Source organism: Hemibagrus wyckioides, linkage group LG07 (genome assembly GCF_019097595.1).
Source record: "Hemibagrus wyckioides isolate EC202008001 linkage group LG07, SWU_Hwy_1.0, whole genome shotgun sequence".
Classification (NCBI taxonomy): Eukaryota; Metazoa; Chordata; class Actinopteri; order Siluriformes; family Bagridae; genus Hemibagrus; species Hemibagrus wyckioides.
The window spans coordinates 33285077-33299163 of NC_080716.1; the positions used below are offsets into that span (position 1 = coordinate 33285077).

At 43.5% G+C, this 14087-nt stretch overlaps 1 protein-coding gene and 1 long non-coding RNA gene across 2 annotated transcripts; both read right to left on the reverse strand.

Moving 5' to 3' along the window:
• Positions 1 to 5349: 5349 nt before the first annotated feature.
• On the reverse strand, positions 5350 to 7024 carry LOC131356318 (calcium-binding and coiled-coil domain-containing protein 2-like). Its single transcript, XM_058395220.1, has 6 exons — positions 6986 to 7024; positions 6416 to 6607; positions 6171 to 6293; positions 5881 to 6051; positions 5682 to 5762; positions 5350 to 5439 (listed from the first exon to the last, which is right to left on the reverse strand). The coding sequence occupies exons 1-6, from the start codon at positions 7022 to 7024 to the stop codon at positions 5350 to 5352; spliced, it is 696 nt and encodes a 231-aa protein (XP_058251203.1).
• A 3118-nt stretch (positions 7025 to 10142) lies between these two features.
• Positions 10143 to 11013, reverse strand: LOC131355522 (uncharacterized). The gene is made up of 3 exons (XR_009204872.1): positions 10896 to 11013; positions 10454 to 10488; positions 10143 to 10224 (listed from the first exon to the last, which is right to left on the reverse strand). It is a non-coding gene; the product is annotated as an uncharacterized LOC131355522 (long non-coding RNA).
• Between the last annotated feature and the right edge of the window lie 3074 nt (positions 11014 to 14087).

Below are 14087 nucleotides of genomic sequence, written 5' to 3' on the forward strand. Positions count from 1 at the left end.
TGATTTAGTTGAAAATATCCATTAGAAACTTAAAAGTAATCAAAAATTAATCAAATGTAATCAGTTACTTTACTTTTATAAAGTCATTGAAAAGTTACACGACTTATTAGATTGTAAACAGAGGAACCTGTAATCTGGAACCGATTACATTTCCAAAGTAACCTTCCCAACACTGTGTGTTTTATATATATATATATATATATATTTATATATATATATATATATATATATATATATATATATATATATATATATATATATATATATATATATATATATATATATATATATACACACTCTAGGTACCTCTAGGTTTTCTTACCTAAACCTGCTAGCTTAGTGTTTCTGCTATTGACATTTTAAGCCCACCTTTATTTTAGGTGCAGATTTTTTACAGTTTCTTTGCAAAAATGTCTATTTGTTCATTTTTATTTAAAGGAACAAAGAGGAGTTTCTTAGTTTATATTTAGCAAATACAAAAATACAAAATGCTAACGGTATGAGAACATTGGGGACATTTAATGATTTAGTATTTTTCTCATATTTATGACAGGAATCCTACATAACTTCAAGAATTCTGGACTATCTGGAAGAATCTGATCGACCAAAACCAAAGACCTCGCCTGCAGGAGTGGGTGAAAGAGGAGAGATATTTGGACATGTCTGCATCGGAGTATAATGAAATAAAGGAGGTTATAAAAGATAAAGCTGTAAACAGAATGAGGCCAGATTTTCAGCACCATGAAATGTAATGTTCATGTCAGTAATAAAATCAGTGCTTGACTGTACGAAAAAGACACGCATTTTTTTAACAGAAGAAAAAATTCTCAACAAGAAATGATTATACATTAATGATAACTTTTTTCTTTTGCTTGTAATTGATAATGGCATTAATCAATATGCTTTAATATATAACAATCTCAGAGTGTTAATGTTTTTCTCATTTTATGTTGATGATGGCCAACTACAGGCCAGCTCCACCTGCCTGTGACAGTGACGCCTCCCTTCCAGATGCGCTGAACAGTTTCTAGGCTCGGGTTGAGGCACGAAATGACGTGACAGCGAGGAAGACCATCCCTTCTTCAGAGGATGAGGTGCTCTGTCTCACCATGGCTGACGTGAGGAAAACTCTATGCAGAGTTAACCCACGGAAAGCTGCTGGACCAGACAACATTCCTGGCAGAGTGCTGAGGGAATGTTCAGAACAGCTAGCGGATGTCTTCACAGACATCTTCAACATCTCCCTGAGCAGCGCCGTCGTCCCAACGTGCCTAAAGTCCACCACCATCATCCCCGTGCCGCAGAAGTCTCCAGTGTCCTGTCTCAATGACTACCGTCCCGTTGCACTCACACCCATCATCATGAAGTGCTTCGAGAGGCTCATCAGGCACATCAGGCTTCATGAGGCACATCAAGAACCTGCTGCCACCATCACTAGACCCCAAGTAGTTTGCGTATCGTCCAAATCGCTCCACAGACGATGCCATCAGCACAACCCTCCATCTGACCCTCACACACCTGGACAATAAAGACACTTACCTACAAATGCTGTTTATTGACTTCAGTTCAGCATTCAATACGATCATTCCTCAGCACCTGATTGAGAAGCTGAGTCTGCTGGGCATCAACACCTCTCTCTGCAACTGGATCCTGGATTTCCTGACTGGGAGACCTCAGTCAGTCTGGATCGGGAACAGCATCTCCAGCACCACCACACTGAGCACTGGAGCTCCTCAGGGCTGTGTGCTCAGTCCATTGCTGGTCACTCTGCTGACTCACGACTGTGCAGCAATGCACAGCTCCAACCACATCATCAAGTTCTCCGATGACACGACCGTGGTGGGTCTCATCAGCAAGAACGACGAGTCAGCATATAGAGAGGAGGTGCAACATCTAACAGCCTGGTGTAAAGTCAACAACCTGTCTCTGAACGTGGAGAAAATGAAATGATGGTTGTTGACTTCAGGAGAACACAGAGTGACCATTCTCCACTGAACATTGACGGATTCTCTTTGGAGAGCATTCTTGGAGTGTTCACGAGGCGGTGGACCTCACCTAGTCACTCAACACCAGCTCCATCACCAAGAAAGCCCAGCAGCGTCTCTACTTCCTGCAAAGGCTGAGGAAGGCTCATCTTCCACCTCCCATCCTGACCACCTTCTACAGAGGGACCTTTAAGAGCATCCTTACCCACATAGCAGACGGGTCTGGTCCAAATCTGGCATTAAGCCGGCACTGCTGGCTGAGTTCTGGCATGGCAAGTGGTATGTCAACCAGATTCGGACCAGGTCTGGCAGTGATGGCACTGTTTATATGATGGCATGCCAGATGTGGCCCGTTTATGGTTTGGTTAGCCCATGTCTGGTCCACCTCTGGCAAACCAGACATGGGCCACCAAAGGGCTGTCATTCTTTGTGCCATGTGGGCCGAGTGTAAGTGCATTGTGTGGGCCAGATCTGGGTCAGACCTATTTTGCTGTCTGGGGAGCAGCTGCATCACTGCCTGGTTTGGGAATTGCACCGTCTCGGATCGCAAGACCCTTCAGGGGATAGTGAGGACAGCTGAGAAGATCATCGGAGTCTCTCTCCCCTCTATCACAGACATTTACACTACAAACTGCATCTGCAAAGCTAACAGCATTGTGGATGACCCCACACACCCCTCACACACACTCTTACACACCCCACACACCCCTCACACACACTCTTACACACCCCACACACCCCTCACACACACTCTTACACACCCCACACACCCCTCACACACACTCTTACACACCCCACACACCCCTCACACACACTCTTACACACCCCACACACCCCTCACACACACTCCGGAGCATTTGTGCCCTCATAACCAGACTGTTGAACAGCTTCTTCCCTCAGGCAATCATGTATTTCAACAGAGAAATGAACTGAGCTGGACACGGACACACACACACACACACACCTGAGAACTGTTCTCAAAAAAGAACTGAACTGAGCTGGACACACACACACATATACGCACAAACTTTGTCTTGTTTACATGTACACTTCACTTTAAATATTTATAACTGTTTTGATTGTTAAAATACACAGGTCACTTTATAACTAAATTATTTCTGTTATTTCTGCTGCTATATTCACTGTCCTAAATCTGTTTCTATCTGTCTTGGCACCCATTGTTAGCACAGTTTTTTGCACAAGAGTTGGTGTTATATGTCTTGTTAGTCTGCACTGTCTTGTCTTGTCATTCTGTGCACTTATGTTGCATGTTTAGTTTCTAAAGTATGCACCTTGTAGTATAGTATAGTTCTATGTGTGTCCACGTCCTTTATGAAACTGAGGTCAAGTGCTATCTGTATGTCACACTACAGGAAAGTGCACACTGGGTATAGAAAAACTCTGAGGTTAACTGATTCACCAGAGTAGGTGAAATGGATGTAGGCAGGAAGCCTGGAGTTGTCCCTCCACTGTATGCAGGGTTGATGTATCTCTAAAGCATGTGATTTTCTTACTCTTCTGTCAGTAATAATGTGGCCTTTATACAAATCCATGCAAGTTCAGTTGGACATCCTGTATGGGCTGGTGAGGATCTCAGTGACTCAAACAAGTGTGTGCTCCAAAGCAGGAGTCTTGAGAGAGTACAGTCACAGTATTCATTCTTTATTTTTCTTCTTTCTTATTTACAGTGGGAGTGTCACTGGGGTCTGTGTGCTATTCCAAATCACGTACAGTGAGGGAAAAAATGATTTGATCCCCTGATGATTTTGTACATTTGCCCACTGACAAAGAAATGATCAGTCTGTAATTTTAATGGTAGGTTTATCTGAACAGTGAGAGACAGAATAACAACAAAAAAATCCAGAAAAACACATTTCAGAAAAGTTCTACATTGATTTACATTTTATTGAGTGAAAAAGTATTTGATCCCCTATCAATCAGAAAGATTTCTGTCTCCCAGGTGTCTTTTATACAGGTAAGGAGCTGAGATTACAGTAGGAGCACTCTCGGGGAGTGCTCTTAATCTCAGCTCCTTAACTGTATGAAAGACACCTGTCCACAGAAGGAAGCAATCAATCAGATTCCAAACTCTCCATCATGGCCAAGACCAAAGAGCTGTCCATGGATGTCAGGGACAAGATTGTAGACCTACACAAGGCTGGAATGAGCTACAAGACCATCGCCAAGCAGCTTGGTGAGAAGGTGACAACAGTTGGTGCGATTATTCCCAAAAGGAAGAAACACAAAAGGACTGTCGATCTTCCTCGGTCTGGGGCTCCATGCAAGATCTCACCTCATGGAGTTTCAATGATCATGAGAACGGCGAGGAATCAGCCCAGAATTACACTGGAGGATTTTGTCAGTGATCTCAAGGCAGCTGGGACCACAGTCACCAAGAAAACAATTGGTAACACACTACACCGTGAAAGACTGAAATCCAGTAGCGCCCGCAAGGTCCCCCTGATAAAGAAAGCACATGTACAGGACCATCTGAAGTTTGCCAGTGAACATCTGAATGATTCAGAGGAGAACTGGTGAAAGTGTTGTGGTCCAATGAGACCAAAATCCAGCTCTTTGGCATCAACTCAACTCGCCGTGTTTGGAGGAGGAGGAATGCTGCCTATGACTCCAAGAAGACCATCCCCACCGTCAAACATGGAGGTGGAAACATTATGCTTTGGGGGTGTTTTTCTGCTAAGGGGACAGGACAACCACACCTCATCAACGGGAAGATGGACGGGGCCATGTACCGTCAAATCTTGTGTGAGAACCTCCTTCCCTCAGCCAGGGCATTGAAAATGCGTCGTGGATGGATATTCCAGCCTGACAATGACCCAAAACACACGGCCAAGGCAACAAAGGAGTGGTTCAAAAAGAAGCACATTAAGGTCCTGTAGTGGCCTAGCCAGTCTCCAGACCTTAATCCCATAGAAAATCTGTGGAGGGAGCTGAAGGGTCAGCCACAAAACCTTAATGACTTGGAGAGGATCTGCAAAGAGGAGTGGGCCCAAATTCCTTGAGATGTGAGATGTGTGCAAACCTGGTGGCCAACTACAAGAAATGTCTGACGTCTGTGATTGCCAACAAGGGTTTGCCACCAAGTACTAAGTCATGTTTTGCAAAGGGGTCAAATACTTATTTCACTCAATAAAATGCAAATCAATGTAGAACTTTTCTGAAATGTGTTTTTCTGGATGTTTTTGTTGTTATTCTGTCTCTCACTGTTCAGATAAACCTACCATTAAAATTACAGACTGATCATTTCTGTCAGTGGGCAAACGTACAAAATCAGCAGGGGATCAAATCAGTTTTTCCCTCACTGTAGATTTAGTACAACAGACAAGCCAAGAGCTCACAACAGCAGTCACAGTTTCAGGAGACGAAATGCCTTCTCCAGAGCAGTGATGGGCTCCTTATATTTCTGGTATTTAGCCCTAACTTCAACCAGAGCGTCCTGAAGGAACAACGATTAAGGCTTAGTGACTTTTACACACACATTCAGACACTTTTAAATACGGACTCATTACTCATGAATAGTCTCAAATCTACTGAGAGAAAAAAGATGTCTTTAAAACATGAGGAAACCAGTACACACACACACACACACACACACACACACACACACACACACAAAACAAACACAAACACACACACAAACACACACACACACAGTGTTTCATGAGAAGAAATGTTTACCTTCAGTATCTCCTGAGTCTTAATCATCTCATCATATTTGGACTGGAGGATGTTGTGAGCCTCTCGCTCTCTCTCACACTCCTAAAACACACACATGGAGCACAAGAGGCGTAAATTCGAGCTCTTAACCCTTAAACACAATTAAAGTCCTCATACTGTCACTAATGGAGCTGCTTAGTGCAAGGTTTTAGTCACTTACATCCGTGAGCTCATCACACTGCACATGTGTCTCAGTGAGCTGGTTCCTCAGTTCCTCCACTGTCTCTCTCAGTGTTTTTAACTGGTCAGTCAGGTCAGACTTCTCCTTCTCCAGCTGAAGGATGGTCTCCACATCCTTGTGCCAGTTCTCCTCTGCTTCAGCCATGGTGACCTGAAAGAACAACGATTAAAGCTTAGTGACTTTATTCACTTCTCCACACACATTCAGACACTTTTAAATACTGATTCATTACTCATGTTCAGAGTAGCAGATTCAGAAGAAACGTTTACCTTCACCATCTCCTCCTTCTGACTCAGAGTCATCTTCATCTCATCTTTCTCCTCCTCCATCTGAGTGATGGTCTTCTTCATCTCATCTTTCTCTGCTTGGAGGATGTTGTGAGTCTCTCGCTCCTAAAACACACACATGGAGCACAAGAGGCGTAAATTCGAGCTCTTAACCCTTAAACAGAATTAAAGTCCTCTTGGTATTGATAAAGGATCTGATTAATGCAAGGTTTTATTTTCTCACTTACGCTCATTAACTCATCACACTCTCTGTTAGATTCGAGGAGCTGGTTCCCCAGTCCCTCCACTGTCTCTCTCAATGTCTTTAATTGGTCTGTCAGGTCAGACTTCTCCTTCTCCAGCTGAGTGATGGTCTTCTTCATCTCATATTTCTCCTTATCCAGCCCCGTGATGTTCTTCACTGCTTCATCCATTGTGACCTGAAAGAAGAAGAATTAAGGCTTAGTGACTTTATTCACTTCTACACACACATTCAGACACTTTTAAATACTGATTCATGAGAATGTTCAGAAATGTATTGTGGAGGACAAAATGTAACCACCCACACACACACACACACACACACACACACACACACACACACACCCACCCACACACACACACCCACACAAACACACACAAACACACACACACACACACAAACACACACCCACACAAACACACCCACACAAACACACACACACCCACACACAAACACACACACACACCCACACAAACACAAACACACCCACACAAACACACACAAACACACACACACACACACACACACCAGCAGACTCATGAGGAGAAATGTTTACCTTCAGTAACTCCTCCTTGTAACTCACAGTCTTCTTCATCTCATCTTTCTCCTCCTCCAGCTGAGTGATGGTCTTCTTCATCTCATCTTTCTCCTCCTCCATCTGAGTGATGGTCTTCTTCATCTCATCTTTCTCCTCCTCCATCTGAGTGATGGTCTTCTTCATCTCATCTTTCTCCTCCTCCATCTGAGTGATGGTCTTCTTCATCTCATCTTTCTCCTCCTCCATCTGAGTGATGGTCTTCTTCATCTCATCTTTCTCCTCCTCCAGCTGAGTGATGGTCTTCTTCATCTCATCTTTCTCCTCCTCCAGCTGAGTGATGGTCTTCTTCATCTCATCTTTCTCCTCCTCCAGCTGAGTGATGGTCTTCATCATCTCATTGTTCTCCTCCTCCATCTGAGTCATGGTCTTCACTGCTTCAGCCATGGTGACCTGAAAGAATAACAATTAAGGCTTAGTGAATTTATTCACTTCTACACACACATTCAGACACTTTTAAATACTGACTCATTAGTATGACATCATGAGTAGTCTAAATATATTGTTGGGAAAAGACAAAATGTTCTCAAAATACACTGAACAAAATTATAAACCCAACACTTTTGTTTTTGCTCCATTTTTCATGAGCTGAACTCAAAGATCTAAGACTTTTTCTATGTACACAAAAGGCCTATTTCTCTCAAATATTGTTCATAAATCTGTCTAAATCTGTGTTAGTGAGCACTTCTCCTTTGCTGAAATAATTCATCCACCTCACAGGTGTGGCATATCAAGATGCTGATTAGACAGCATGATTATTGCACAGGTGTGCCTTAGGCTGACCGCAATAAAAGGTCACTCTAAAATGTGCAGTTTTATCACACAGCACAATGCCACAGATGTCGCAAGTTTTGAGGGAGCGTGCAGTTGGCATGATGACTGCAGGAATGTCCACCAGAGCTGCTGCCCGTGAATTGAAGACCACGTGTAACCACACCAGCCCAGGACCTCCACATCCAGCATCTTCACCTCCAAGATGGTCTGAGACCAGCCACCCGGACAGCTGCTGCAACAATCGGTTTGCATAACCAAAGAATTTCTGCACAAACTGTCAGAAACCGTCTCAGGGAAGCTCATCTGCATGCTCGTCGTCCTCATCAGGGTCTCGACCTGACTGCAGTTTGTCGTCGTAACCGACTTGAGTGGGCAAATGTTCACATTCGGTGGCGTCTGGCACTTTGGAGAGGTGTTCTCTTCACGGATGAATCCCGGTTTTCACTGTACAGGGCAGATGGCAGACAGCGTGTATGGTGTCGTGTGGGTGAGCGGTTTGCTGATGTCAACGTTGTGGATGGAGTGGCCCATGGTGGAGGTGGGGTTATGGTATGGGCAGGCGTATGTTATGGACAACGAACACAGGTGCATTTTATTGATGGCATTTTGAATGCACAGAGATACCGTGACGAGATCCTGAGGCCCATTGTTGTGCCATTCATCCACGACCATCACCTCATGTTGCAGCATGATAATGCACGGCCCCATGTTGCAAGGATCTGAACACAATTCCTGAAAACATCCCAGTTCTTGCATGGCCAGCGTACTCACCGGACATGTCACCCATTGAGCATGTTTGGGATGCTCTGGATCGGCGTATACGACAGCGTGTTCCAGTTCCTGCCAATATCCAGCAACTTCACACAGCCATTGAAGAGAAGTGGACCAACATTCCACAGGCCACAATCAACAACCTGATCAACTCTATGTGAAGGAGATGTGTTGCACTGCGTGAGGGAATGGTGGTCACACCAGATACTGACTAGTTTCCCCCCGTGAGGTGAATCAATTATCTCGGCAAAGGAGAAGTGCTCACTAACACAGATTTAGACAGATTTGTGAACAATATTTGAGAGAAATAGGCCTTTTGTGTACATAGAAAAAGTCTTAGATCTTTGAGTTCAGCTCATGAAAAATGGAGCAAAAACAAAAGTGTTGCGTTTATAATTTTGTTCAGTGTATGAGGAAACAAGCAGGTACAGCAGTCAGAGTTTAGTGAGAAGAAATGTTTACCTTCAGTAACTTCTCCTGGTCAATCAGAGTCTTCTTCATCTCAGTGTTCTCCTCCTCCATCTGAGTCATGGTCTTCTTCATCTCATCTTTCTCCTCCTCCATCTGAGTCATGGTCTTCTTCATCTCATCTTTCTCCTCCTCCATCTGAGTGATGGTCTTCTTCATCTCATTATTCTCAGTCTGGAGGATGCTGAAATCATTCTGCATTTGCTCACGCTCCTAAAACACACACATGGACAACAGAGACTAAAGTTCTGCTTAACACTTAAACATAAATAAGGTCCTCATAATATTTTGAAAGGAGCTGATTACTACAAGGTTTTCTCTCACTTACTTTAATCAGATCTTCCATCTCCTGGTTAGTCTCCAAGATCAGGTTGTTCATGTCCTTCATTGAGACCTGCAGTGTCTCCACCTGGTTCGTCAGTTCAGACTTGAAAGTAAAAAGATGAAGGTTTATAGACTTTATTTACTTCTACACACATTCAGACACTTTTCTACACACAAAAGACACTCATAACTCATAAGGATAAAATACATAAGTGTAAAATGTACTGGGGGAGGACAAAATGTCCCCAAAATCACACACACACACACACACAGACACACACAGTAAGAGAGAGGGATAGAGAGAGTTAACAAAAGCAGCCATGTATTACTGAGGAGAAATGTTTACCCTCAGGAACTCCGCCTTGTGTGTCAGAGTCTTTATCATCTCCTCTTTCTCAGCCAGGAGGATGCTGTGAGCCTCTCGCTCTTGCTCTTTCTCCTAAAACACACACATGGAGCAAAAGAGGTTCACACAGTGCTTAATGTTCACATCTGCAATGGGCCACTTCTGTGTGTGTCTTTATATCTGTATAATGTTAGAGATCATGATATAAGACAATGAACCATAATGGTTTCATTGCTGAGCCTGTGACAGAGCTGAGAGTTTCATCTCCCATCTAATATCATGACCAGCCGTCACTGCTCTCTCCCCTCTGGCTCCAAGTGCAGGTGGGCTTCAAACTCCAGAGAGCAGGTATTTCCTATTCTGAATATTTCCCTAGGTATGGTACTCCCATTATTCTGAATCAGAGCCTTATCTCACCTACCTTGCTTTTCAGGTCACAGTCTCTGTGTGCCTCACAGAGCAGTTCCTCCAGCTCCTTCACTCTGTCCTGCAGCTGAATCTTGGACACCAACAGTTTCTGAATCACAAAAATAACTCTTTCAAATGGATGCTAGGACAAATTACAGCTTCATATTAAGAAAATATTCATAAAACTTCTGTAAAGAGGAGACTAAATGTAGAATGTGTGATTAGTGTAAAGAAACATTGGAGTGTGAATGGTGTAAATATGAGCCTGCAGTTCTGCTGTTAGTAAGAGACTGGAAATGTACACTATAGGGTTAAAGTTAGGAGCAGAACAAACTTACCATCATCTGGTCTTTAACAACCTCTGTGTCAGGACCTAAAATAAAAAATAAAACAGTAGATCATCACACATCATCCTCTATTATTGAAGTGTTGAACTCCACACAAGCGATATTTTCATCACTTCTGATCCGGGTGAAGCTCTACAGCACAACTATTCCCACTTTTTCACGGGTCTCCAGAATAAAAACACTTTACTGATCTTCACTATCTACATGTCTACTGTGGGTTAAGGCTGAAGGACACACTGACAGATTTTATTCTACATTCATGAAGCTAAAATCCTCCATGTAGCTGGACAGAAAGAGAGAGTGACGGACACCATCTGGATAAGGGCTATTAACTTATGAAGAACTGAACAAATCTACTGAATTCATGTTTTTCTAAAGGAGAGAAGTAAACTTAGCACTGCATGGTTACACCAGGACTGAGAAATAGTTGTACCTTCGGTCGTGTCCTCGGGCTCCGCTGTCGTATCTTCGCTCCGTTTAACATAAGTGTAAATGCTGGCTGTCGCGGCTGCAGCTCCGGCCGCTAACAGCAGAGGGCGCAGTGGAAGACCACTAAATGCTCCAAAAAAGTTCATTATCTCTTCACTGTTCAAAGTAACTTTAATAAACACCTTACTCTCACAGCGTCCAGTAGATTTCTGAAAGCTCCGCCTACTTTTTTACGTTTTCAGATCTGTTCGAATTCTGCGCTATGACGTCACCAGCGAGAGCCGTCCAAGCGAGGAAACAAGTGCGGTCACGTGATACAGTAAAATAAAAAAAATCACCGGGCAACCACCCTGAGTGCTGATTGGTCAGCAGTAACCAGGGGGAAAATCCATCATTTCCTGTACCAAGTGTCCCAAAATTGCTATTAAATTATTGTTTGTGGTTCAAATTGAATGTAAATACATTGGTTAGAAAGCCAATAAAATTCCCTTTAATCTGATATAAATATAAAACACTGCTCTTTGTTAAGTTGACCGTCTGACCGTGTAATGACCAGTGCCATGTGTTTATTGTACAGCATCCTGTGTATGCGCGGATGGATACAGTTTCTATCGGTGCAAACTTTATTTACACATCACCACCCTACTCTGAGAAATTAGTTCCCAAAGTCAGCCCAAAATATTTGCTACAGCCAAAACGGTTATATATTCTGAAAGTAGAGATTACGACCTTTATATTGTTTTATATTATTTTCAGCTTTGCAGCTCGTATTTACATCTAAATCCACGCTTCCCGAGCTTTAGACCCTGCGCGGTGTCCTCGATTAGTGAGAGAGTCGAGACGCCATTTTGTGTAGCTACTTTACCGACACAGGAGATACTGCATCAAAGAAAATATTTTTGCAATTATTTACCATTATTAGATGGTACTTTATTGTTGAAATGAAATGAATATCGCAGGTCACGATTGTAGAAAGTGTAACGTAGGTCAGGTGCAGTCTTTCGCCTCCTTGTTAGTGCCCCCCCATCATTTTGATGATGACAAACCCCATATCAGTCACATTTTGTATGTATTGCCTGGACTGAGTTGTAATGTGTTGCTTGCAATATATGTGCTTCAGTCTGAGTCGCAAGCACATCATCATGATGACATGGTTTCCCAACTGGCCAAGTTTTCTATTTAATTGAATACACAGATGCCCTGGAGATGCAGAGTAGCCAGGGCAGCCTCCATGCACTTCATGGTACTACTGGGAAATGAACGGAAAACCGAATAACAAATAATCAGCCCTTTCAGTTATTCCTTACACAATTCATGTGCCAATAATCTTTAAAAAGAATTACCCTGAGAGAAACACTGCATGTTAAGATTCTGAAATCTGTGTAATCCTAACTGAGATAACACAGAATATAACCGCCTGGAGGAAGATACAAAGACGACTTCTCTTACCTGATGCTCCACCCGATTTTATCACAGACTAAGCTCCCAGAAAGCTGTTAGAATTTTCGGGTTCACTCGGAGAAGAAGCCTGAGTCGCGTTGCTGTAGCTGCCTCTACTGATATCAGGGAAGCTTTTGGCCAAAGAGCCACAGAGAGACAGTGATTGAATAGCAAAACTCTTCTAATTTTACTGAGATGAACAGGGAGTATTTATACAGTCTACATGCCAAATGCCAGAAATGTAAATGTAATACAGAAAAAAGGTTGTAATATTCAGTGTTTTCTATAGGTAAATAAAAGACGTCAGCAGAAACAGACGTGGTGGTTAAAGTGTTCATTGGTGGTTTGGCGAGTTTATTGTGAAAATGGTTTCTAAATAGCTGTCAGCAAGTGTCTGTGTTCAGCACATGTTCATCAAAGGGTGAACAAGAGGTCATAAACAAATGGTATCACACAGTCAGCCAAGGGCGGAGCATGCCGAGATACACTATATTGCCAAAAGTATTCGCTCACCTGCCTTGACTCGCATATGAACTTAAGTGACATCCCATTCCTAATCCATAGGGTTCAATATGACGTCGGTCCACCCTTTGCAGCTATAACAGCTTCAACTCTTCTGGGAAGGCTGTCCACAAGGTTTAGGAGTGTGTTTATGGGAATTTTTGACCATTCTTCCAGAAGCGCATTTGTGAGGTCACACACTGATGTTGGACGAGAAGGCCTGGCTCTCCGTCTCCGCTCTAATTCATCCCAAAGGTGTTCTATCGGGTTGAGGTCAGGACTCTGTGCAGGCCAGTCAAGTTCATCCACACCAGATTCTGTCATCTATGTCTTTATGGACCTTGCTTTGGTCACTGGTGCACAGTCATGTTGGAAGAGGAAGGGGCCAGCTCCAAACTGTTCCCACAAAGTTGGGAGCATGGAATTGTCCAAAATGTCTTGGTATGCTGAAGCATTCAGAGTTCCTTTCACTGGAACTAAGGGGCCAAGCCCAGCTCCTGAAAAACAACCCCACACCATAATCCCCCCTCCACCAAACTTTACACTTGGCACAATGCAGTCAGACAAGTACCGTTCTCCTGGCAACCGCCAAACCCAGACTCGTCCATCAGATTGCCAGATGGAGAAGCGCGATTGGTCACTCCAGAGAACGCGTCTCCACTGCTCTAGAGTCCAGTGGTGGCGTGCTTTACACCACTGCATCCGACGCTTTGCATTGCACTTGGTGATGTATGGCTTGGATGCAGCTGCTCGGCCATGGAAACCCATTCCATGAAGCTCTCTGCGCACTGTTCTTGAGCTCATCTGAAGGCCACATGAAGTTTGGAGGTCTGTAGCGATTGACTCTGCAGAAAGTTGGCGACCTCTTCGCACTATGCGCCTCAGCATCCGCTGACCCTGCTCCGTCAGTTTACGTGGCCTACCACTTCGTGGCTGAGTTGCTGTCGTTCCCAAACACTTCCACGTTCTTATAATACAGCTGACAGTTGACTGTGGAATATTTAGGAGCGAGGAAATTTCACGACTGGATTTGTTGCACAGGTGGCATCCTATCACAGTTCCACGCTGGAATTCACTGAGCTCCTGAGAGCGACCCATTCTTTCACAAATGTTTGTAAAAACAGTCTGCATGCCTAGGTGCTTGATTTTATACACCTGTGGCCATGGAAGTGATTGGAACACCTGATTCTGATTATTTGGATGGGTGAGCAAATACTTTTGGCAATATAGTGTATATTCAAAATAGAATATACAG